The sequence below is a fragment of the Pseudochaenichthys georgianus genome, chromosome 21 (genome assembly GCF_902827115.2).
Source record: "Pseudochaenichthys georgianus chromosome 21, fPseGeo1.2, whole genome shotgun sequence".
NCBI classification, from domain to species: Eukaryota; Metazoa; Chordata; class Actinopteri; order Perciformes; family Channichthyidae; genus Pseudochaenichthys; species Pseudochaenichthys georgianus.
The window spans coordinates 25,045,773-25,073,318 of NC_047523.1; the positions used below are offsets into that span (position 1 = coordinate 25,045,773).

The 27,546-nt window shown below is 40.8% G+C and overlaps 3 protein-coding genes across 5 annotated transcripts in view; 1 reads left to right on the forward strand and 2 right to left on the reverse strand.

The window, feature by feature from the left end:
• The window catches only part of sytl5 (synaptotagmin-like 5), a 33,542-nt gene extending 20,774 nt beyond the window's left edge, over positions 1 to 12,768 (reverse strand). For all 3 annotated transcript variants that reach the window (XM_034110621.1, XM_034110622.1, XM_034110620.1), the window contains exon 1: positions 12,634 to 12,768. The gene's annotated coding sequence lies outside the window, so the exon portion shown is untranslated. The remainder of the gene's footprint in view (positions 1 to 12,633) is intronic.
• Positions 12,769 to 13,729: 961 nt separating this feature from the next.
• On the forward strand, positions 13,730 to 16,332 carry dynlt3 (dynein light chain Tctex-type 3). Its single transcript, XM_034109827.2, has 5 exons — positions 13,730 to 13,851; positions 14,573 to 14,614; positions 14,710 to 14,833; positions 14,937 to 15,014; positions 15,473 to 16,332. The coding sequence occupies exons 1-5, from the start codon at positions 13,825 to 13,827 to the stop codon at positions 15,547 to 15,549; spliced, it is 348 nt and encodes a 115-aa protein (XP_033965718.1). The 5' UTR covers positions 13,730 to 13,824; the 3' UTR covers positions 15,550 to 16,332.
• Positions 16,333 to 16,533: 201 nt separating this feature from the next.
• Positions 16,534 to 27,195, reverse strand: xk (X-linked Kx blood group (McLeod syndrome)). Its single transcript, XM_034109825.2, has 3 exons — positions 26,868 to 27,195; positions 21,720 to 21,982; positions 16,534 to 18,558 (listed from the first exon to the last, which is right to left on the reverse strand). Exons 1-3 carry the CDS (start codon positions 27,110 to 27,112, stop codon positions 17,633 to 17,635), a joined length of 1,434 nt encoding a protein of 477 aa, XP_033965716.1. The 5' UTR covers positions 27,113 to 27,195; the 3' UTR covers positions 16,534 to 17,632.
• Between the last annotated feature and the right edge of the window lie 351 nt (positions 27,196 to 27,546).

A 27,546-nucleotide genomic window follows, 5' to 3' on the forward strand; every position in this document is an offset into this window, starting at 1 on the left:
GCACTTCACAAAAGCTTCTGTCCTTCAGTTCACTAATCTCATTCTCAGCTAGAAGGAAAACCTTCAAATGTAAAGCGCTTCAAGAGGAAAACACTGTAAGATGACTCATTTCACTTTATTATGTTCTGGCATTGCAACACTGTGCTTCATACACCCGGTTATGTTTGGCTTGGGATGATGCACTCTGCAGTTCAATGAGGCTTTAAAATTATTATTATTTGTATTATTATCATAAAGTGCAGCACTTTTGAATCTCAACATGACTTGGAAACATTTCTCCCTCTAGCAATCAGCACTCCTGTGCTTTAACAACAAACATCTGTCTCTTCAGCTCTTTGTTATCTTGTTTTGTATTGAAATTGTAATATAATACATGTAAAAGCGGTGACGGTAAGCCCTCTTAAAGCTGGTGTGGCTGCTAACTGGAACTCTGGTTTAACTGGAAGTCTTTGGGATTGTGATTTGGTTATTTGGGCATTAAGTTCCACATAACTCAATATCATTTTCAATATACGCCCTCATCCCACTATGTCATTAGGTTAAGAAACAAACAGGAACATCGTGTATATCCTTTCCCCTGTGTGGGTTTTCTCCGGCTTTCTAGCACAGTCCAGAGACATGCAGGTTCAATTAATTGTAGAGGTGGAAGGAAAATCAATAAATGTATTGTATCGCAATATTAACTTTTGTGCTACTCTATTGATTCATTCTCAAAAGGAATCTATACATTTTTTATTTATAGTAGTAAAAATGTATAGGGGAACTCTGCCTTGAAATATTTTATTGACTTTGTTTACTCGAAGACTCCTGCCAGCTCTTTAATTGTATGTTTTTATGGATGTAAATGTTAATTTCTTTGAGTGCAGTGCATGTATAATAGTGCTGTGCAGGGACTGTGATACATGCAGATCAAACTGTTCTGATGTAGAAATAGTTATCTTTCTATATTTTCTTCCTCTAATGCAGCAATAATTGCGAGTATCACAGTATACAACAAAGTACAGGATCATAACCTTGGTATCTGATATATATATAATTTTGCCAGATTTGCAAGCAATTATAATTGCAAGTGGCAAATTAACTATAGTTAAATTGTCCATAGTTGTGAATGTTAATAGTTATCTATGTTTCAGCTCTGTATTTGACTGGCGACCTATCCAAGATGTACACGCCTCCCGCCCCCGCAACTTTTAAAGGTTGAGTGGATGTACCAGATAGACGGACGGACGGACGGACGGAGCCCTAGATACAACTGTGCATTTTCCCCCAACTTATCCCTCAACACCATGCACACTCCTCAGCTCATATTTCTCCTTCTTGTTCACCCTTCACTCCTGGACTTAAATGTGTCATTGCGGCAGAAAGGCAGCAACAAGTCACCGGTATACCACACAACTTTTTCTCTGTGGAAATGCAGTTACTATACTCAATCTTCCTGTGAAAGAGTGGAAGTGGGATGAATGAGGTCGAGAGAAACGATATGGTGTATTTCTGCAGAAATGTGGGTCACCCACATGCCTTTTAATATGGAAAATTCACCAGCCTCTCTTTAGCTCTCGCCTTGTTATTTCAGCGAGGGGCAGCGGATATCTTTTTAGTCTGGAAGTGAATAAATCATAGGGTAGCTCTTTCACCTTATATCAGCACATTCTTTATCTCCTGGGAGGCTGAGGCTTTTCCAGATAAGTTTTCGAGCATGTTCTCTTCCACAAAATGTTGACAAAGGCAGCAACAGTGCGCGCAAGTCGAGATTATTAATAAATTATACAAATTGCAGTTCTATGTAACAGTAACACAAATTAAACTTAGATGGTTTTCTTAAGAAGGAACTACAGTCCTTAATGCACCATGCATCTCCTCCTTTGTTCTAATTTATAACCCCTGAATCCCCCGAGGATGCTGTGAATCATTGATGTGAGGCGGCAGCAGACAGGGATGATGAGTGGCAGAGAGCGTCTCTGGTGACCATTAAACAGCAGGTCACCTCAGCTCTGCCCGACCTCCTTCTGTGGCTGCAGCCAGCCAACACAGCCTCTGATCCATATATTCAGAAATGCATTAAGTGTAGAAAATATGAATGATGCATGGTAAACGCAATAGAATATAACGTATACTGATGTTGTGTGTCAAGAAGGGGCTGATTTCGGGACTCTAATCAACACCCAATATCCATGCATATGCCTCATTCAAGCCATGTGGGAGTTACCATAATTACCACCTGTATAATTTACTCGCATACTCATCGCATCAACATTCATGTCATGATAACATCCTCCTGAAAGATATGGAAGAGCTGGATGCAAAGAGGATGTCATTCAAGTTAATTAAAGGGTAAGTCTGGTGGTGTTCTTCATTGTTCCTATTGTTCACAACTCCCATTAAAAGACCAGAACCCAAAATGAATTGATGCCGCAAACAAGTGATGTCTGTGGAGCTTATTTCTCTGATTGCTCCATTGTCTTCCAAAAACCATTAAAAAAAACATATGCAGCAGTTAATACCCAGTAGACCGCCACATGTCTATTAATCTGCATATTTAAAAAGAGTCCCTGATGCCAAACTAAAGTGCAGAGCCGCTTTAGTTGGAATTATTTAGCATAATTTACTGAGCCTTTAACCAAAAATGTATAGTTATAGATTCTGCAGTGTTAAGAGACTGCATTGGGGAGAGCTGACAACACATTGTGATCTTTTAATGGGATTTATTGATACAGCCTTTCACATTTGATCCTACTTTAAAATAAAACAATATATATTTGTAGCTTTAATATGTTATTGTTTCATTTAAGCGATAACATCAGTTGCTTTGGGTTGCATTCCTACCCCTTTCCTGCTAGTGATCTGATTTGAAATATTTTCTTTAATATTTTTCCTTTTCATATAAACATAAAACCATCCATTCATGAAAAAGCAGGAAAAGAAGGAAGAATCCCACAAGACAGCAGATAAACTGGACTTTGAAGCCAGGCAGGGGCTAAATGGCTTTACTCCAGGGGGGAACATCACGACAATGACAGATGTAGCGATGATCAAAGCCTAGCAAAGCTCAGCAGACATCAAATTCAATAGCTTTCTTTAAGTAAGAGGAAGAGATGAAGCACAACACTCTCAAGATGGACTTCTTCACATAAAGGCCATCAGTCTAAGAGCTTTATTATAAAACTGTAAGCAAGCTGCTTTGTGTCTTTTACAACAGAGTGCTGTGCAAATTCTAACAAAGAATGATGATGTTATGCTTAGGAAAGGTTTCCAGCACACACAGCGTATCTCCATTTAAAGGCATTGAAGCAAATAGGACCCATCCTGTTCAACCGTGTATCTGCCTGCATGTAATCCTCTTCCTGATATCGGATGTGAGAGCAGTGTTCACAGCGAGGTATAATCAATGGGCGGACATGCTCTTCACAGGGAGCTGGAGATGAGATCTGGCACGATGGAGGAGACAGGAGAGGTTTCCAGAAAGAGACACTGGGATGGAGGAGGCAACGAGTTCAATGATACATGACGTGTTTGTCTGAGCGGAAAGTATCCCTGCCTGCGTGTACTTTTCACTAAAAGTGGTCACACACACACACACACACACACACACACACACACACACACACACACACACACACACACACACACACACACACACACACACACACACACACACACACACACACACACACACACACACACACACACACACACACACACACACACACACACACACACACACACACACACACACACACACACACACACACACACACACACACACACACACACACACACACACACACACACACACACACACACACACACACACACACACACACACACACACACACACACACACACTCTGCAATAACCTCTCTGCAGACCTGTCAGACGTGTCATTGCCAATCAGGCGAGGAGCTGTCTGCAAACACTCCTCTTTATCCTCCGGACCCTCCGCATGTCAATAACTCTTCTAAAACACAGCCACCATCATTGAAATGGTGTCAATCAGAATCCAATTTGAAACCTTAATTAGTTGGCTTGCTCGAAAGGTAATGAGGTGACTTTGGACAGCGATGTGAATAACTCACCTGCGTCAAGCCGGAGACTTTGCATAACGGTGACTAGCATTCTGTCCTCGCCAGATTTGGCCTTTTGTCTGTGATTATGAGTCTACAGGGAGGGTGGAGATGTCAGGCTGCAGCTGAGAGACAGATCCACAGGAACAGCAGCCAATCCTTTGATCTAATCTCTAGACTGGCTGTCTAACACATATTTCATGCTTGGACTGGAGATGAGTGTTATAGCACAAGAGAAGGTCACTTTGTAAAGGTTTGCTTAAAAACAACTCGTTTACGTGTCTGAGATGTGGCTGTCATTTACTTGTGTTGCTCAAATGGGATTAACATCACACACTTTCTGAGAGTCTCTCCTGCAAGGCATTCATGGTGTGGAAAAAGGAGAGCTTAAGTTCAAATCCTGCTTAGGGTCTCACATCCACACCTTTGATTTCAGGAAGTTACAAAACATTTGAATATACTTAATGTGAATATGCTTCAACTAAAGTGCGTTTGGAATTTCTAAAACAACAATTTGAAATCCTCAATGTTCGGCACTAATCGGCTGGCAGGTGTAGAAAGAAAGGGGAACCGTGTGGAAACATTTATGAATCAAATCTTGAAAACACACGTTGCTGTAATGTTGCCATTCAGCAGTGGGGGAAAGCTATTCCTCTGAACCACTACTAATATTTAAAATGCTGCCCTTACAGCCATGGAGCATGTCAGAGCCACCGTAAGATAACAGCTCTCTCAGGAGCCGTCACCAGTAATGACTTATTAAGCCTGCAGGCCTCCATAGTTCCCCGCAGCGTTCAATGGAGCAGAAAATAGGAAAAACAAACCAACAGAGTTAGTGCCTCTAAAAACCTTAGCTTTCCTGTCAGCTGTCCTCTCTTATACGACCCAGCACTCCTTCCACTTTTTGTTCCTTTCACCTTCACTGAACTCAGCCTTATCTGTATGCTGCTTCATTGATGGGTTGTTTGTGTCGTTTCCCACTCATTAAGAGGAAAGGGCAGCTCAGGAAAAGGCTGCCACAGCCCAGCAGAGAGAGAGCACGGATCTAAAGACGGAAAATGGAAGATTTGTTTGTGGGTGTGACTGTCGGAATAAAAGACTAACGGAAGGGGAAAGCAGATTTGGGGAGATGGAGCAGGAAAGTAAAATCAGGTGTTCAGTGATGACTTCCATGCAAGTTAAGTCTTCTGAAAGCGTTGTTTTTCAGTCACTGCACAGCTTTTAACAACCTCATGTGAGAAATGCAAAAGAGAAAGACGGTTCTCCTGTGCAGATGAAACACAGCAGTCGTACTGTGGGCACTGTTGCGTTAAAATTATATTTTCTGGGAAATTGCTTTATTATTTAATGATGTGTTATGAAATGCACATTAAAATTGCATCACCAAAAATAATCCTACCCCATTTCCTAAGCTTTGAAGTCTAAAGCCGGTGGAGCCTGACAGACAAAGAGTCTTGATTAAAAGTACAATTTTCATAATTTCAGCCTTTCTTTTTTCATATAATGCAAATAATTTAGAGACAAACCTGAAAGCATACCCGAAATAAATGTTGCACAACTCAAAATCTGTCTGTCGAAGGGGAATAATTTGGAGTAAAATGTGGGATTGTTCCTCACAAGGCATGATAATCTACAGCCAAGCTGCAAATTAGTCATGGTGGGGTTTTGAGCTAAATGCTAGTCAGCAACAATGCCAAAGCTAAAATGCTGATGAAAGCAGGTATATTTCTGTTTACCATTTTAATCATCTTAGCTCCCGGATGAGTCCTTACATGTGCTAATTAGCAGCCAAAGCTGATGGGAATGCTGTTGGTCTTGCAGGTATTTAGTCACAAAGCCAAGTATAGGACGGTTTCTCATTCCATTTAATTTCATGGTCGGATAATCAACCGCACAAACTGGGGAAATGCCCTGCGGCTCCAGATGAGCTGTACAACTGTGTTAAATGGATTAAGAGAAAATGTGTTTGTTAATATTCATAAAAGCAACATTGTAAACATTTCAACATACCACATAATCCAAATGCATTTCTAAATGTGTATCTACTTCAACTCCTCCTATGTCCCTTCTACACGCAGTTACCTCAATGCATCTTAAATAAATCATCACGTTTCTTAATGTGATTAATTATATTCAGGAGAGGTGCAGTCTGTGTGACGCAAGCTTCTCCCTAAATATTCAACATAACCAACTCTTCCAATGTCTGCAGAGTGATACAAGATCATTCATTTGCCAGAAACAGACATTTCAAGCCAGTTTGCCTTCTACACCACAGATCTGGCATTGTTTGGGCTTATGATGAAAACTGTGAGACGGTTCACGTGAAGGCAGTCTGGAAGCTGGAAAAACATGCACATATTCAGTGGAGAGTATCTGAAATCTCAGGAAAAAAGATGTGGAAACAGTTCTCAAAAGAACGCTGTCAGCGATCATCAACAGATAAAACTAAGATATCAAAATGAAGTATTCTTTGTGATCTTTTATGACGTGCATCTTTCAAACCTTCTGTTTTTCAGTGCGTTATGTGTTGCCCACGACAAGCTAAGAACAAGACAGGAGACGTTTTTAAATGGAGGCTTGATCTGATTAACCCAATTTCGGTTGTGGCCTCTGCATCTTCTGCACAGAGAGAGACGTTCAGGTAATATACAGCTCCCTCTCTTTCACCAACATGGCTGAATATTTCATGGCACTCATTCCTGGTTAACTGCTGCCTGCCACATTTTACTGCACTTTCGCTGCACTTCCAGGATAATGGAGAGAAGGGAATCCTCTGAAAGTGTCTGTCTGTCTGTCTCTGTGTGCGTGTGCGTGTGTGTGTGCAGAGAATGTTCTACCATTAATCAGAGTATCAACTGAACCGCATATGTAATTTAAAGCCAAGTGGACGCTAATGGATTTAGATTTTCTTTGAAGATTAGCCTGTCATTTCAGTTTTATCACACTGCATGTGGTTTCATCAGTGTAGCCTTTGAACACAGGAGACAGATGCACAATGAAATGCAGTGTTTAGAGGACAGATAAGTGTCTGGGCGGGCCTCCAGAATGGATCAATGAATAAAGATCCTGAAGAAAAGACAAGCAGCTGTTTTCAGCAGGTGGACTCTAGGTATCAACAGTATCAAGTCAAAGGCATTTAGAAAGATACACTTCAGAAGAGTCATTTTGCTGAGGATCATGTCTGGTGAGTGAATTTAAGATGGCATCGACTCAAACACGGACCTCAAGAAACTAAAACAATAAAACAAGTACATTTCTGACAGCAAGCTCTCAGCGACGAAGACAATCCTGGTTATGAGCCAAAACAACTGCATTTATAAAATAAACCTTTTGACAAAAAGGTCAACATGACAATTACTGAAATCTATAGCGCACCTAGCGGCTGCAGAGGTACTTCAGCAACTTTCCAATTAGCTGCTTGAGTTGTGAAATGTTCTAAAATGGTTTTATACAGTTGTAGCAATGGTGGTATTAATGTTTCATAATGATCATCAATAAGCAATAATTAAGGAAAATGTTCAGGTCTGCCAAAAATGGTGGGTAATCTATTCATAGACACATCCTGTGTGCAGATTATTAAAGATAGTAAGTAGTGTCAGAAACCGTTAGTTACAGTTTGAAACCTATTTTATAAAGGTTTATTTATTAGAAAGTAACACTGCCTTTATAACCTTCATCAGCTGCACTAACTGTGATGAGTACTGAGTCCAATAACAATAACAGGATCCAAACATCAACTCAATCACATAACATTTTATTTAAATTACGCTTTTATCCTAAACAACTTACCACAGGTGCAATAAACCATGAAGATAGCAAGAACCTGCATATCCACTCAGAAAATATAACAACCAATCACAGGTGATCCGATTCCTCTTGTGCTCTTAATATGTGCAGACATTGTGTCTCAGTGTTAAGAACCAACACAATGCATACGGACATTTCAATGTGGACTTTGCCCTTTACAGCAAATATAGGTGAGGTGGACGGGAAATACCGCTGAAACTTGTGCTCAAGATTATGTGATTAAAATGAGTCACTGAGAACCACAGGTTACTCTTGACACTAGTCCCCACACATAATAACGTGACCTTCTTCCTTGAATAGATGCATAGACTCAACACAATGTTGTCTTGTGACTTTAAAGAAGATAACCATGGAGTTCATGCTCACAGGTTCCTTCATGCACTTTACCTTGTATTAGCTTTGCAATTACTGTAGTTTATTGTATACCCATACATTGTATTCTCATATAGCAATATCGTGATGACTTAAATTGACTGACAGAATACTAATCAACAAGATTCATTGTAAGTAGTTTTTCAAGAATATTATCAGAAAAGCGGTTTTGCTCTTATTAAATAGAATATATTTGGGTTTCGGACTGACTAAACAAGACTTTTAAAAACATCACCGTGGACTTTTAGAAACTGGGATAGACCTTTTCCCCTATTTTCTGACTGAACGATGAATTGATAACATACAAAAATAATCAGCAGATTATTTCATAAAGAAAACAATCGGGAATTGCAGCTCAAGCCTTGTTCATCATTTCCTAGTCCGTTATTAGAATATAGATAATATTATAATACAATATCATAAAATGTGCTTTGTGCTATAAAAAACATGTTAACATTTCTAATAGTTTTAATAGAATATATCATTATTAAGAATAATCACTATAGTTTTCTACTGCATGTCCCAGTTTCAACCGTATGTCATATTTAAAGCTCTCAGAAAAACAAACCAAATTATTTAGGCAAAATTGTAGTCCCAATGACAGTCATTATTGTCCATTTTATATCCACTGAATAATTTCACAGTGCAAATGTTTTCGGTCAACACGTATAATATACGTCAATACGTATACTGAGGCTGTGACTCCCATGTCATCACAGCCGTCCTTAATCTGTTCATATATGTATTGATTTAACACATTGATGTGCATGACTTGCTAACAATGAATCTAATTAATGTCAGTGTTTGATGTACGCTCTGATGTGTTGACTTTTCCATACAGCACACGTCATTTTAAAAAACAGAATTGGTTTTGAGCATATTTTTCTGATTTGCCGGCTGAAGTGTCCCATCATTCCATCACAGCCCAGCATCCCCCTCAGGGGCGCAGGTCAACATCACAGAGCGCCCACAGTGTGTGTGTGGCATGTGTCAACACATCAGAGGTTTGGGGAGGGAGACACAGAGGCATCACTGCCGGACCAGCAATCTCTCACAGACCTGAGTCATTCCTCTCAGCACTGCCTCCAAATTACATTTCTTCTTTTTTAAGTGTTTTCTTCCCTCCCACATCTTCAGTGTATGTGCATCGACAGGCTTCCACTGATTGCCTTGCTGAGGCCCTGATTGAACGAGGAGGCGATTGCATCTCATGGGGCTATAGGCTGCATACCAAACGGTGCGGCACCAGAGCCGCATCAGTGAGTGGGCGGGAGGGAAACCCCGCGCATCATGGCACTATGAGATCAGACGTTATTGTATGCAGCAGAGAAGCTCTGTGGCAGCAGCTCAGGTCCTCAGCTGAGATAATCCTGATATAATCATGCAGATTATAGTCCGTTTAATGAGATCATATTAAATGATGGCTCATGTTTTTAAAGGCAGAATATTATGTGAATCTTCCTCACACTTGTCCTGTTTATTGTTGGTGATATTACAAGGGAGTGGACAGGATTTATGTGAGAGACAGTCTAAATCCCACGACCATTATGTGTCATTTGAACATCATTGTTCGCTTGTTTGTAGGGACTCAATGTTTTTTCTATAGTCATGTTGAGATGGTAGACTAACCCTTGATTTGTGAACATTTTCGAAGAACTCTCGCGAGACTGGGTGCCCAAAAACACCTGTCTAACCTCACCACTTGAGTTAAATGCTCAATCTGAACCATATTGTGATAGTTACGTAAATTGAGGGTTTCAATTCAAAATATGAGACAGGAATTTATCTATTTTTTTCCCCTTCTTTAGTTACCGCTTGCCAATGGAATAATCAACTGATTCATGAAGATTTTGGTTTATTGTTTCGTTCAAGTTAAAAGCATTAGTAAAATATTTTGTCAGTTAAAGCTACGTCATCATCTAGCTTCCAGTTGATATAAGGCTAAAGTTGTAGCTTTGTAGTTGGCTATTTCTCTCTGTCAAAGTCTATGTGATGTAATTATTGCTAATGGTACACGCTGCAGGCTATGATAATTATGCCTTAATGTCAAAAGTATTATTCCAGGCTGAACTCCAAATAAACGAAATATGTAATCACAGTGTTTTGGTTTTGTAGGTCAGAGTACATCAGTCTTACACCATGAGTTGCAGCCTTTCACAGCACTGCCTGAGAGAATGATAATGATGCGCACACACACACACACACACACACACACACACACACACACACACACACACACACACACACACACACACACACACACACACACACACACACACACACACACACACACACACACACACACACACACACACACACACACACACACACACACACACACACACACACACACACACACACACACACACACACACACACACACACACACACACACACACACACACACACACACACACACACACACACACACACACACACACACACACACACACACACACACACACACACCAGATCGTGGCAACGCAGACCTCTAATCCTGTGTGACTGCACAGCCCAGGGCTTCTTTCTACTCAGCTGGATGAGCTCTATATAGCTGCCTGTGTGGTGAAGTCAGGGAATCCCTTCCTTCCCAGGCTTCTCTCCTTCTTTATTCACCCATGTGCCCCCCCCCTTCAGCTGCCTTGTGTGCGTGAGCGGCATTAAAGCGTAGGAAGCCATTCTCCCCATGACAATGATAAAACAGCAACAGCAGAACTGCATCTACTGCTCACAGGAGCCAAATGGACCAATTTAAGGAAGCGTCACAATGAAAAATGATAGTATGGCAGACGGTATTACGCAGCAAGGGCTTGCTGTCTGAAGAGTAGAAAAACAGCAATGCAAAATGTGTCAGGGAAGTTTACACCATCAACCTTCAACAGGCTGCTTATTTTAAAATGACATCCACTATAATGGACCTAATGATAATGAATGAACTCATGGGCGTTATTGAAATGTATTAGCACAACTGCTTTGTTTTAATGTCTAGCTTTTCCAGTCTTAAAGACACAGACCTAGTGGATAATTTCAAAACACTGGCAACACAAAGCCTGTGGCTACTTCCTCAGTGTAAGAGGCCAGCAGCCAGTCTGACAGTGCTGAAAGACAGATTAATAAGATAAATGTATCATTAAACTAGCAAATAATAATGAAACACTTAACAACAGTAAATAAGACTAACACATAATGCTAAATTAGTACAGTACTCTACAGCCCATGTTTAATACAAAAATCAATCTGAGCTTCAATACAACAGAATTTCGAGTGGAAACGGACAACCTTTCAACAATTGAAAGCAACCAGATGACATTTTAATTTTGGACTGTTGGTTGGGACAAAGTTTAGTCTTGTGAAATCAAAAACCTTATCAGAGTGTTCAATAATCAGTCAAAATTCTGTTCTTACTTGGTTGAACAATAAATGTAGTCCGCCCTAAACCCTAATGTAATTCATCCTCCATACATCATGTATTCCAGCCTCAAACCAGGACTTCTGGCTCCTGATGAGACTTCAAATCCTGCGGCTGACAACATCTTACCATCTTCAAAAGAGGCTTCACATTTCTTTTATCAACTGGATCTCACATTTTATGGCAGCATCAAACACAAATGCAACACCAACTAATCTGAGGCACAAAAAAACACACCAATTAATTATAATGAGGTCAGCATGTTGCTTCATCAGAGAGTACCAGACACTTCTTCTGCTGCACCTCAAGAACATTGAGCAAGACATCCAGCTCTGAAGACATTTAGCAGCATCTCTCTCTGTGTGTATGTCATCCCCTTTAGTAGTTTTCCCTGAAAATCTCTGGGATATCCTGGTGACTCGAGAAACTAGACAAGGTCATCATTAACTAGCAACTGACATATTATAGGAACATTAAATTGGTTTTCTCAATTCACTTTGGTTTATAAAAAGCTAGTCTAATAAAATCTAGAAGGGCATCAATTAATTAAACCACTGCCCTCCATACATATCATGACATACATTTCTCAACATCACCAGCCACCAAGTTTATTAATTACTGCAAGATTAATTGTTATAATTTAACTGAGCTGCAGGTTAATCTGCCGTCGAAACCAGCAGAGCCAACAAGAGGCAAGAAAATAAGCTTTTTGCTGCATTGCACCTGCCCAAACGCGCTCAACTTTAGCCGGGGAAGTGGGACAGTGGGACTGTCTGGTTCCGCTGCCGTGTGACTAATCCTCCGAGGTCGTGAGGGTGGAGAGACCACTCAAAACACACACACCAAAAAAACAAACAAGGAAAAGACACAACGATCATTAACTGGAGACAAGCGGTAGCGACTGACTGTGCCATATGTCAGAGAAACACGGTGGTTTGATTCCCGGTGCATGGTTGGTTGACCTGCAGGGCGGCGGTTTCTTACCTGGTGGCCGCGAAGAGAGGCGAGCTTCGGGCGGCAGGGGAGCGCGGGGGACCGGGAGAGTACCGGGATCAGGGGAGCGTGTGTCGGTGTGTGTGCGCCTAGGCACCGTCTGAAGGCAGAGCACCACATCCAGGGTGTTCCCAACAGGAGGGGGCGTGGTGTGTGTGTGTGTGTGTGTGTGTGTGTGTCACAAAAAGGCTTATTTATCTTATTCCTAATATGCGACCGTTTTTTCCTGCACTAACTCAGATTGTTTTTTTCTTCCCTAATGACCCTATTAATCCGGGTCGTTACTTTATATACTGCAGTGCTGGGCTATAAAGAGGTTCAGGGAAACTCCTTCCTGTCACCGGTCGTACATTATGTATTATGGATTCCCCTGCTCAGATCCTCTGGGAGTGTGTTGCTCTCCTGCAGAGTGACAGTTTATTTAATTCTGTGTGAAATAAATGGGTTAGTCATGCTCAACTTGACAAGCAGAGAAGAGATGGTGATAGGGAGAAACACAATAAGAGGACCTTATTCCAGTTCAATACAGGTTGTTATACAACCAGTTTGTCTGTGCTGTTGTCAGTCTGACCTGATCTTCAACGGTGGCCTCTTTTCTTGCTTTTATAGTGCCACAGTTGTTTAGTTTTTATGTAGGCTATGTTGCTAATGCTTTCTATGTATGTTGACAATGCAATATAATGATGTCCTGCATAACACATCACAACGTTGTATAAACCTTGTTTCAAATCACCATACGTCTCATTGCAACATTTGAATTAATTATTAATGTTCTATGTAATAAGCTTTGTGTCAAGAGATGATGAAAAACAGTATTTTAGGTTGCATTAGGTTGCTGCATTTACAGCAGTCATTAATCAACTTTGCCCATATCAAATAAATAACCAATACACAAAAAGTGTACATTTGTCTGTGTTCATAATGCAAGCGTTATTTTAAAACAGACTTAAATATTAAAATATAATTTAAAATAAAGATGAATATTTAAATAGTAATACATGTTAATAGTGTTGATGTAGAGGTTGTAGTGCCTGGCTTCACCACAGGGGGGCGACATAATAAACCCAGTCAGATGTGTCTGTGCTCTTTGACTCTGGACAGCAGGAAGTAAACAGGAAACGCAAACCGGCGATAATAAAAAAGAATAACGGACTAACAAATACCTCTGTGTCAGTAGAAGTGATGGAGGAATATAACCCTGGAGATGAGGTGAAGTTTTTTTCTGAATTACATTTAATTCACTGTATAAATCTACAAAGCTAAAATAAAAAGACGCCTCGGTTAGCTCTATCGTTAGCTCAGTGATGCAGGCTGTTTCCATTTGGGTGTGGTCCCTGTCGTTTCATTCATAATAATTTAACTACATTTATAAAATAAGTAGCCTATTAACGTCAGATACAGCCAGCAACAGTGACCTACTAATGTAAGTAATAATAAGACTGCTACCAAATGTAACTGGTATTTTGTATGTAATGTGTACCCATTTCTGTCTTTTGTTTTATTTACCCTAACTATAAGTGTAATTTACACGTGTTTAATAATGTGTTCTTCAGTGAGTAACTTAGGTCTTGCATTATGTCATTTGACTTGTTATCATATGACAGTGATGTACTGTAGGCTTTTTGCATTTGTTTCTGAGTTAATGTAATAAATCTCCGTATGTTCTAGTCTTTATTATAACACTCCTTAAAAAAGAGATATATACTTACCTACTTAAATACTGTTAGTTATTGTACACCTGCTTATGGGATTTGTGCTAGACTACAAAACCTCTTTGCATTTGTAAGGCCAATTTGAACTCTTTCACAGATTGACCATTATATATACTCAGAAAAACAGTCTAGGTGGATTCTCCATGGAAAAATACAAAATAGAACAAGCATGATGCCACAAACGTACTGTGTTAATTATTTGTTTTTATTGTCTCTAGGTTGCCTTCAATGCCGATGAGGTCAATATCTCAATTAAAGAGGTAACTTTTTAATTACTGTTAACATCAGATAATTGTATTTACTGCACATTAAAGTGATGAGTGTGCTTGACCTTCTCCGTGTGGTTTTGTCTCAGTGTGTGGAAGGTGTTATTGGTGGAACAGATTACAACCAGAATAAAGTGAACCAGTGGACGGCCAGTATCGTGGAGCACTCTCTGACTCACCTGGTGAAACAGGGGCGGCCGTTCAAATACATAGGTGAGGAAACTGCTCATCATAAACAATAACATGGAGAAAACTCAGGATGCAATGTTGACATGTGGAGCTTCTTCTCGACTCATGAATACTCTGTTTGTTACAGTAAACTGTGCGATCATGCAGAAGAGCGGCGCTGGTCTCCACACAGCCAACTCCTGCTACTGGGACACTACCACTGATGGTGAGAAATGACTGATAACTAGAGCTGGTAACACTTTTAAATGATTTATAGGAGGGATTATAATTCTCTGTATACATATATTTTTCAATCAGGAAAAAGCAAAGAAGATTATAAATTTGGATACGAAATGCTAGTATTTTTATGTTTTCTATTATTTTCTATTGTATACTGTTTATTTATGTACACTACGACCAACCCGATCACAGGTTTATAACTTCAGGTTTCCTACATTTCTCCCACTCCAATCCAGAAAACCCCCAAAAAGCTAGAACTTATTTAGAATATAATTTAATAGTGGTATTAGTATTAATGTAGTGGTAATATGTAATGTCTGTTGATCAATTTGACTAGATTAATAGTTCCAGCTCTAATTGTTGTGTTTGAAAATATTTAGAGAATTAATTTAGGAGTAACGACTAGAAATGAAATACTTTCTCTCCTGCTTGTTTGTCTTCCAGGAAGCTGCACAGCCCGGTGGGAGAACCGCACCATGTACTGTGTGGTCAGTGTGTTTGCTGTTGCTGTGATGCTGTGAGCTGCTTTCTCTCCGCCATGTGTGAAGCTTGAAATGGCACCGTGACCAAGAAGATCCTCTGATGATACCCCCTGTTTGTAGAGTATTTCTCCCCACAGGCTGAAACAACCGCACGCCATGATAAAGAGTCGTGGTTTTAGTCCACGGCATTTCTCTGAGAAAATATGGAATTCTAGAGACCTGGTGACCTCAAACATTCATGTACTTTGATTAGACGGCCAGTCTTCGGAAGTGAAAACTAAATATTTTCTCTCTTTGTGTCCGAATTGTTGTTATCTGTGCATAATGTAAAACTTTAATAGTTTATAGCCATGCCACCATGAAGGCTCTGGGGATGGCAGTGTCCATTTTTGGAGTAAATGTAATGAAATGTGCTAAACACACATTCAAATCCTCCTCAGGATACACTGCAATACTGTAATGCTTAAGAAGAGCCGCACAGAGCTGCTAACATGGCGGTAGACTCTTCATCTCGTCTTCATTCCTCTTCTTCAGTACATTCCCAAATAAAACAGATGCCGTCTAGAAATTTGGTATTGAAGAAAATGCTAAATAGCTACCTGACGTCTTGTATAAAGTGGCTCTACTAGTCTGCATTAATGTTTTAATGATTTCAATTGATTTATATTTATTGCAGATATGTGTGCATTTTTCAGTATGATGGAGTTTAATGGTCAAAGCGACTAATGCACTTTTCCTGGAATTATTCCGTAGAAATCCTGATATTCTTCTGTAAAATTGAGTTAATGAAGGCTGTGTAATAAATAAATGTATTGTAACATCTACAGTGCATTCGTTAATTGTTGCAGTTGTTGCATCCGAGTGAGAGTTGATCCCAACAAACTGAATGTGACGGACACTGAAGGTACTCAAGGTGCAGTTTGGTTTTATGTCCACTAGAGGTCAGAACAGGACTATATTTGGTAACTGCTTCGGCTGAAAATAAGACTAATCTGAGAATGTTCACATATAGATATAAATGTATTATTGTTTGAATGCCTTTTATGTTGTTCTTTTGAGGATGCTCCTTGTGTACAATAGATTTCTCATCTTTTTTGGCTCATCTAATTTGTACAAACATAAGGAGCACTCGTTTGATACCCGAGGTTTTCATCCCTCTGCAGATACATTGCAAAAAGGACTAGGTGCAAAAACAAACAACACTGACATTCTCTCCCTTGTACACACACTTTCACAATAAAGGTTGAAAATAAGCAAAGATACAGGTTACAACTAAAAAAAATTCCATTAGATATAAACTATTTCAGTGTGCATTTGGTGTAAATATTCTATCTAGTGAGACGCACAGACACAGAGCTGACGGACATAACAAGCATGAATTAGAAAAGCACATATATCCAAACAAAGCATTTCACATCACTGCAGCCAGTTCTGTTCAACAGTTGAACCAACGCCACTTAAATCATTTTTGTAAACGTGCAAAACTCAATTATGCTTGAGACGTTACAGTTCACGTGTGAACGAGCACTTTAAAACAGTATGTTGATATTCACATCTCTTCGCCAAGCACAGACACATCACAGAAGCAACGCGTGTTAATGATAAAGCTCTCATCAAGGAGTAAAAAAGCTGATTGCTTGCAGCCATAAAACTAGAGGGAGGGGTTCAGAAAACACCCTGTACAAAACAGACCCCCCCCCCCCCGCAGAGGTTCATCTGATGCTTCAAACGTGCACACCTCCATGCCAAATAGAGATCCTAAATACAATCAAGTCATATGCATGGCGCCTTGGGATCCGTAATGCAAGCATATACGTGGACACAGTCTCCAAAGCGTGAGAAGTAACTGTGTTGTCCGTGTTTTTATTATAGTAAAGGCTGCAGGGTGAAGAGTTTGGATGTTAGATGAGCACCACCCCGGCTTCTTCGTTGCATTTCCAGGTATAGAACACATTAGCTTCTTGTTGATTAACAGTGGTAGAAAACAGAGTTGAGATGGACATAATGAAAAGGGGTCAACTCAACTCGCCAAAGAGATTCACGTGGCACTTAAAAGGTTACAGAGGGTATGATAACTGTCAGTGGCTCCTCTGGATGGCACACGTCCTACAGCTGTGGTGCTTTAAGCGTTGCAGGATACACTGTGGTTAATGTCCCCGTTGATTCCAATACCGATGCTATTGCTCACTTTATTGGGAGAGTCGCAGACCGTATCATTGAGCATGTCATACGTTGTTTCGTTAGGCATGTCGTAGGTGGTGTCGCTGGATGTGTCCTGGGCTCCGTCATTGGCTGGCTCTTTACGTGTGGGGGGACATGGTGACTTTCCTGTGGGCCTGTTCTGTGGTGAAGCAGAGTTGTATGAGAGACAGAGGAGAGAGGAGCAGGTCCAGAGGCCCTGGGTCATGCTGGAGGAGAAGAGCCTCCGACACGGGTGACAGAACTGGTAGAAGACCAGCATGAAGAAGATGGCGATGCCGTAGGCGAGCAGCAGCAGCAGCACCAGCAGCGGGGCACAGATGAAGTTGTACACCTCAGTTTTATACATGAACCACAGCAGGAGCAGCGAGGCGTTCTCCATAAAACGCAGCACGTAGTACACGGCCATGTGGTACCAGTTCTGGGACTTATTGATGAGGTCTGGGTCGCAGAGCTTCACCTGCACAGCGGACCAGCAGAACATGTTGATGCCGGCATAGAGGAAGGTGAGCAGGCAGAGCACGATGGTGGTTCCCACCCTGGTCAGAGTTTTCTCTATATTCTCAGGGAACGGAGAGTGGCTCAGCCAGAACAGGATCCAGGGGTAGAAGAAGAACACTATGAAGTTAAGCAGAACCACAGGGAGGATCCAGAGCTGCAGCACAGAGCTGAACAGAACCAGCACCACCACCCGACTGGCGATCTCAAAGCTCCTCCACAGGTAAATGCACATATAAGCCACGGGCCGGACGTCCACTTCATAGTCATCGTATTTGATCTTAATGGCCAGGATGTTGCAGCGCAGCGCTCCGTACACGATGGACAGGAGCGAGATCACCATCAGCGTGCCTGGTAGTGAAGAGACAGAAATATCAAGACAAAATATGAGTTTCACTGATTTTCTATGCATTGTTTTTGTCTTTGTAAGGCAGCTTTCTTAAATACCATTACATGCATCGTGTCAGAGGAGTACTACTATTTTTGGTAAAAGATATGAAGAGATAATAGCCTACCTGAAAATTACACAGATGCCTATAAATACATTTACAAATCTTCAGTGAGAAGTATTCAAAATATTATAATACAGTTTACAAACACACAAATTCAGCAGAAAACGTTTATACCATATTTTGACATGTTCGTTATTTTTAACACACCTTGTTATTGCACCTCTCTTATTTAGAGTCTATAGAGGTTTCTCAATACTCAAATTTCCCCTCCTCGACTCCTCGGTCCTCCGGTAGTGACCCGGAAATGAATTTCAGCGCGCCATGTTGAAGGACATCTCATTTCTCTAAATGCACACCGAGGACCGAGCGTCGAGGAGGCTCTCTGGAGGAGATCTAACCGAGGATACACTGATGGGTCCTCCATGGCTCCTCCGCGGATGCATTTCCGGGAACGGTGGAGGCGTGACGCACGGCCGGACTTATCTCAGCCAATGACAGCTCTGCATGCATCCCCTGGATATTATTTTAGAAACTGCTTTCATCGCGACGCGATGTTTACAGTGAGAACAGCTGTGAGGTCCGTGCAGAAAGCAGAGCAGTGTGTATAATATATATCACTCAGTATAACAGGCCTACTCTCTTTATTTGCTTTAGTTTAGTAGATAACTACAAACAAAGAGTCCATATTTTTCTAAGACCATTTAGTGCTTCACATAATAAAATACACAACGGCTGTAGCCTGATATGCTTTAGGAGCTAGGTGTGTGTGGTAGGCTACAGTGTGTAGGTGTGTGTGGTACAGTAGTGTGTAGGTGTGTGTGGTACAGTGTGTAGGTGTGTGTGTGTGGTACGGTGTGTAGATGTGTGTGTGGTACAGTGTGTAGATGTGTGTGTGGTACAGTGCATGCGGTGGACAGACGGGTCTCAGTTGGTTTGGTGTCCTCTGCTTACTTTTAATACTTGTAAATACAACTTTTGGCCCGTAATTTCAATTCCCCATTTCAGCGACCAGAGAGAGGGGGGGGGGATATATCCAGTCTCTGATTGTGTTACGTTATTATGAGAGTGCTCTCATACTTGTTTGATTCTGAAATTATATATATTTATTAGGGCTATCAGTCGATTAAAATATTTAATCGCGATTAATCGCATGATTGTCCATAGTTAATCGCGATTAATCGCAAATTAATCGCACATTTTGTATCTGTTCTAAATGTACCTTAGAGGAATATTTTTCAAGTTTTTAATACTCCTATTAACATATGAGTGGACAAATATGCTTTATGCTAATGTTTATTATCATTTGAACAATGACAAATATTCTCATGAATATTAAACAACAACCTCTGAACATTACAAATATTCGCCTCAATTCAACCTGGAACCTCTCTCATACAATACAAATGGGGTGTGTGTGTGTGTGTGTGTGTGTGTGTGTGTGTGTGTGTGTGTGTGTGTGTGTGTGTGTGTGTGTGTGTGTGTGTGTGTGTGTGTGTGTGTGTGTGTGTGTGTGTTGGATCGTTGGAGCTATGTGCAAAAAAAATACACATGCGTTAATCGCGTTAAAATAATTAGTGGCGTTAAAAAAAAATTGCGTTATTAACGCGTTAACTTGACAGCCCTAATATTTATATAAATATATGTGTGTGTGTGTGTGTGTGTGTGTGTGTGTGTGTGTGTGTGTGTGTGTGTGTGTGTGTGTGTGTGTGTGTCCGCATCTGTAGCCTGTTATTGTCTCATTATACCGCACTGTGAATGAATTAAAAGTAAATATATAAGTCGTCATGAACACATCTGTCCATCAGACAGAGGCTGCTGTGCCTTCTGTCATCATTAATGGACGTCTCTTTAAAATGACCGCTCAGAGGAGAGGAGTTCTCATTTATCTAACCGCCTGCTGCTTCCCCTCCTCTCTCCTCGGCTCCCCTCCTCAGTCCTCCGCTCGCATCTCCTGTGGGACTAAGTCTCGAGGATAGGAGTCGAGGAGGGCACATTTAAGAATTGAGAAACCTCTTATGTATGCCTGTACATACAAAAAGGCAATGATTCTGTTTCAAGAAGTCTTTCAAATAAATGTTTATGGTCAAAAGAATTGTTTTCTCAGCTTGTCTTTACGTGATATATAAACAAGGTGTATTTAAATAACCATGCCCAGTGTATTCACTGAAGAATAAACAATCTCCTGATGGTAGAAACATTCACACTAGTTTTGCTTGTAGTCTCTCCTGTTTTTCACATTAAAAGTCTTATTTCAGACACGTTTCCATTGTGACATATGGGGGAGAATATCAAAAATGTATATATTCCAAAGATTAAGTAAAGTAAATATGAGACTAGTTGATTCAGTCTCTTTAGTATAACATTATCTCTTAATGTGTCCATGTGCAGAGAATAGGGATCGAAACAAAAAGAGACAATTTGGGACTAAAAGACTGAAACTGTGGATGAATGATTCTACTCATAAAAATAGCTTCATATTAGCTTTGGATAAACTAAAACAGGACTGTGGAGCACCATCACTGAAAACCCATCCTTAAGGTAGCTTTTAATTGCTCGTATGACTAGGAGGAATGATTGTAGCAACGTGTTAAATGTACATATGGGCTTTGGTGACGCTCTCCTTTAAAAAGACCTTCAAGCTCCCATTCATCAAATGGAGGCCGTTAAACCGGTCAGCGTGAAATAGAAGTGTCAGACCGCCGGAGCAGAGGAAGTACGATTTATGTAATTATAACATATTTTATCTTGTCCTTGTTCGACGACCAGATGTCCTGGTGTGACTTTGTGTGAACTCTTACTAAATCTCTCAGAAGGGAAATACAAGCTGGCTGCTACAGAGAGTTGGACAGCCAGTTCTGCAGCGACTGGCTGAGGGAAACACCATATGTGCCATCCTTGGTATCAGAGAGGCGGTTACATAACACCACTTTGACTCATGAAAACACCATCCTCTTATGTCAAACATGGCACTTAGCTGATCAGCCCACACGGTGAAGTGGATTGATGTAACGCGTGGCCAGACAATTAAAATGTGACACATTAAAGTACAGGCTTCCTCACCTCTCCCGATGGACACCCCCTGCTGCAGGGCGCAGATGTAGAGCTGCAGGGTGAGCTGGGGGGCCGACCCCAGGAAGGCCTGAATGACAGAGGAGCGGGCGAAGGCTGCCCGGTGTGTGAACAGCTTCCCCTCCGCCTGCCCCACCTGCCGCTCCACCTCCTCAGACTGACCCCCGCGAGGTAACTGCTTCTTCCTGGTGATGCTGACATACGGCTCCTCCACACGGCCCACACTGCCATAAATACAGAACGCCTCCAGACACCTGCGGGAGCAACACGAGAGGGAGAGCATTCAGAGAGGCAGAATGAACAAGGACACACAGCACAGCTCAGGATTAATAGTCCTCCTGCAGGTATTTATCATAAACCAGTGTGGGATAGAAAAGCACAAAGTCCATCATATAACTACAATGGGGGAAACATGATCTCATTAAAATAGTTATTCAAATGTATACATTTTTTAAAAATATGATAATACTACTGTTTACAAACTGACTTGTTCTTGAACCTCTCTTATTTAGAGTCGATGGATGCCTGTAAACCACAATAAAGTCAATAATTGTGTCTCAAAAAGTCTTTCAAATCCATTTTTATGGTCAACAGACATTCATTGTTTTCTTATCTCTACTTGATATACAAACAAAGTTTCTTTAAATAATCCTGCTCAGTGTATTCACTGAAGATTAGACAAACTCCTGAGGGATGAAACAACATGCAGGTGCTCCTAGAAACATTCACACTAGCGGTCATCTCTCCTCCTTTTCACGTTGGCCATTGGAAATCTTATTTCTAACACGTTGTGAACTATGGGGGAGAAATGTAATTTCTGACATTTAGGTACAGTTTGTTTAATGTAATTTATAATAGATGATGATCAAACAGAGTGTTCCTCATAGACAGTCAATTGCTTACGGCTCAATGACAGCAAATCAACTATTTAACTCTGGATAACATCTGAAATACTCTCAGTATAGCTTCAGCCAGATTACTTGTAGAGTACCCTGCAGCAGTAGATCATTGAGTTTGCACTGAAGGATAATAGTATTTATTTAAGATAATTTGGTTTCCCTTAATGGCTTCCCTGGAAGACGTCCATCAAACAGCTCTCTAAACGGGAGGAAGGTGGTTTAGTGGGCAGAGATGCACTTGTATTTATGTATTCATCTATTCATTTCCAATATTTCCTTGGTTACATAACCTTAACCATGTCAATCGTTTGTTCATTTTAGTTATTTTGTTCATATTTTGCATTCTGTTGCACTGAATCTATTCATTATTGACTAATGTTTAGTTTTTTTGTATATGTGTTTTGGTCCGTAAAATGTTAGAAAATGGTAAAACAATGGCCGTCACAGTTTCCAAGAGCACAAGTCGATTCCGCATTCTGGAAGAACAACAGTCCATAACCAAAATATAAATCTACAAAAACTCACATTTGGGGAGCTGGAAAATGAAATGTCTTGTCACGGTAACATGTTTAAACTATTAATGGATTTGATGAATTACTCCCTTTAATGGACTCAGCTCTTGGTGCTTTAGTTATGAAGTTCAATAGAGCTCCATGCATTATTGATGGATTCAGAACTAGCCTAGTAAGACTGGAGGGGATCGTTAACAGGTATTATCAATCGTTATTATCTATTGGTACGCCAGCAATTAGCTCTCTGTCAGGGTAAGTCAGGTCGAGGTGAGTTCAAGGCAATACAACAGTGAGGGAGGAGGATTTACACCCAGGGGTGCTGCATCAGCTGGAGTGACACGCATCAGTGACTTGATTCAATAATATAAATAAATAAAAGTGGAAAGGTTTTAAGTGAGTCAGCAGCTTTTCAGATGTTAAAGAAAATACCAAATTCCCATTCAAGGATAAAGAGATAGAAATCAGTCACACGCTGCGTTTCTGCTGACCTCAGCATGCTGTAGAGAAGATGTGTCTCTTAAGATGGAGTGGGTGCAAACAACAGACAGATATCATATCTCACAGTAGCTGACAGCTATTTATTTCAATTTAACCCTAGTTTCTACTTGCAGGTAAAGCTGTCACTCGAAGTAAATCATGACCCAAGAGTTTCCTTCAGGTCAGGTTTGTTTTTTTGGCCCTCAGAGTTTGGTAAACCCTCACAGCTCATATTTGAGTTTTCAGCAGCAGAAGACAGTTGTTTTCAGTAAGAAAGCTCTGAAAACGTTATATTATCTGCTCTGCCAAAAACAGCAGGGAGACACAATTAGAGACTAGCTTCTGAACGTAGTGGGGTAATAGACAGCAAAAGAGAGAGAAACCCGAAACAGAGAATACATGATTATTGGGCTAACATTCCCCAGGTGGCTACAAACACCACTTCCAAGGAACAATAATGTTGCTCCATAACAGCTTGATGTATAAATAAGCAACCGCTGCTAACATTTTCACCACATCATCTTAAATGTTGCCATATCAGCGATGTCTTAACATCTTGTTACTAGTGACAAAAGACTTCCTATATTGCTTGTTGAAATATATTTTAGGACTTCAAAAAAGACTATGCATTGAATAACTATAAGGGAACTCAGCACAGACCTACGCCCAAGACCATTTCCACAAGGGAAATACTGCCTCTATCCGCCCCATACTTTGGACCCACTCCAACATGTCATGGGCTCTTCCCTGAACCATGCTATACCCTTCCACCAAGCCTCATGGCAATCTGGCTCCTTAGAGGACATAATGTGTGTCTCATATGTTTCCACAAAGTACAAATGTTTTATACCTTCATTAAAAACGTGATTAATTAAATATTACAACTGTAATTGCTGGACTCACAATGTTGCCTACCTCCCAGAAAGGTTTATTCCCAGACTTGGTGCACACATATCTCTTTTGTTAGTTTCATTTTAAACTAATTGGCTGTTAAGTTAGGTTTGATGTCAAAAGTCACGTCATGCTCGTACATGTTGTCTTTACCTCAGATTTGATATGATCCTAGTTTAAAACTCTGCACATACATAACCCTGCAATGGTACTTAAGACTATAGTAATTATAAGCTAAATGTATTTGTGAGTGCAGGGAGACTTTAAAAGGCTAAAGTACATTTACTTTGCGTTTCTTTTGTACATGGCAAGAAATGTACTTTCAGTATTGTCCACTTCTGTTTAGAGCTGTAAAAGAAGAAGTGATCACACTTGCAAAACATACACTTATAAGGAACTACAATAAGAGATCTAATTACTTAAGGAACTTACTTAACCACTGCTGGTATGGCCCTTAATGATAGGGTATGTGTATATGTTAGAAGAAGTGTTGTTTTGGGCGGAATAGAAGAGGAAGTGCAGCTGTCGGACAACATTTCCCTCCCTGGTTGTGTTGTTGGAGATAAGGAGCCGGCAGCGACATGTGCTATTCTTAGTTCTGCTCTTCACTAAAGAAAGATGTACATGTCTGAACATTTATCTTCTGAAAAACACTCGAGGGGAAGCAGGCAGACAGGTCAGACTGCAGGGAGTCAACATGCTGCGAGTGACGTGTGTTCAACTGGTCCTCCAGGGGAATACAACTAACGTAAAAAACTCAAATATGAATATTTAGATATAACCGTCTCTATCAGTTGCTAAGTTTGTACTCAGCGGATCTTAATGAGAGGTGTTAAACCAGAAGTGCAACTAACAATCCAAATATTGAATTTATGATAATAACAACAGAGAAAAGCTGCACACTTTACATTTTAGCTTAACTAACTGAGTTAAATGATCATTAATAAACTGAATGTACTATTCCCATGGTATGTAAAATGTCTGAAACTAGTAAAAAACTGATTGCTAAAAGCCCAAATGTTTACAGTCAAACAGCTTGTTTTGTCCAGTAATACAGGAAATATACACATTTAAGACATGTTTTGTTTTTAACAAACGAAAAATCCAGCTTTTGATTAGTGACAGCATCCTACAAGTCTTTGCACCATGTATTACAATGTTAACTTAAAAAATAGGATTTTCTCTTGAGAACTATTATTTGAACCTACTAATAACTGGACTCTCTTCTGTGTTTTGCCCAGGCATTGGTTATGCATTTTGTCTTTGTATCAAGTCCTATCAGGAATTATACACATATAGATCAAACTAGTTTGGTGACTTGCTCTTTGTCATGTTGTCCATTGACGCCTTCTTTCACTAAAATAAAGTGTATGGGAGCTAAAAAGTTTCCCATTTTGTATTCATCTACTTTTTATCTTTACTCGGCATCCAATGTTTTGTTTGTGATCTTGACGTTAACTGCTGCCATATGCCAACCTTTTTTTGTACTCAATCACACCTACATTTTCAATACATTTACTGAAAAATGGCTTTGCATCGGGGCTGCATCCAACAATTATTTTGTCACTTGACTCCTTGACATCCAAAACGAAGCAAATTCTTACACATGAAAAGCTGAAGATATAAGCCAAGTGATCGGCAAATCAGTTTACTTTACAGAAGATGATATGGGTTTTCATCCACAGTTATTTCTACATCAGGCAGGATTAGGCTCCTATAGCTGAGGCAGATGGTCCATCCAAGTCAGGCCATGGCTTACACCATGTATATATATATATATATATATGTATGTATATATACACATGGTGTAAGCCATGGCCTATATATATATATATATATATATATATAAAAGGAAAGAAAAACCAGGCCTATTATGGTTTACAGCATATGTTTTAAAGGGTCCTCCATCAGTGTGTCAGCCCCTTCTTCCTCATGTGTGATTCAATGTCCCTTCAGACAGAGCAGCCATGCATAAATCAGACCCAGCTGAGGATGATTAAACTGTGTAGGGGGAGGAGGAGATCTTATTGAAAGGAGCCTACAAAACAGCGGTGGCTGCCAGCTGTGTGGCTATGCAGGTACATCGACAGGAATATTGATCAGCGTTTTATTTCCCAACTATATCGCACACACATCCACTGCATCAGCATACAGGCAGACAAAAGGCCGAATAAATGAAAACAACAGCATGTGCGAAAGCATTAATCAAACCGTCTGTAAACAGCTTATGTGCAAACAGGCCGGGCTGGTTTTTAACCACACAAATTACGCATGGACACCTAGATGTTTGGTCACGTGACACGGTGATTAGGGCCACCATGGCATCTTCATGAAAGAGAAATAAACAAGGCAGCCCTGACCTGACGATGGGTCCGAGCTGCAGGATGTGCAGCAGCAGCACGAGAGGTCTGTCCCGGCCCAGGTCCCGGTGGATGAAGGTGAGGGTTAGCTGCACGAGCACGGACGGCACGAGCGTGAAAAGGAGCGTGAGCCCCTGCCAGATCTGGTCCCCGGCGGAGCGGTACGTGGAGCTGAGGTACAGCGCTGCCGTGGTCTCAGCTGTGAACAGTGACACCGACACAAAGATGGAGCTGGGGAGGCGCATCCTCACTCACTCCGCCATCTGGGGGACGCGGCTTGGCTCGGGGTCCGCGCGGCCATACCGGGCTCCCTGCCGAGCGGTCAGTGGATCTCCGGCCGGAGGTGTTGATCCAGTCAGGCTCCCGCCGCTGAACTGCAGTGTTGAGGAATGCAGGATGTTTTCACACGCAGCTGTTGTCCCGCAGAGAGTCTGCAGGGGGCGCCCGTAAGTAAGAAGAGACGCCCTGCAGACAGTATGTGTTTAATGTGGCTCAGACACTCGAGCGTTGTTTTACTCCTCAGACAATATGTATTTTTACGGTTACAGAGAGCCTATTTCCAATATTTGCATTGTGTTTTACTTGCTATACTTGGTTACTTCACTGATTATGTGTTCAGGAGCATCGAAAAGCTGTATCTTATCAGTCAGACTGTGTTTTAAAACGTGTTCCTTCATAT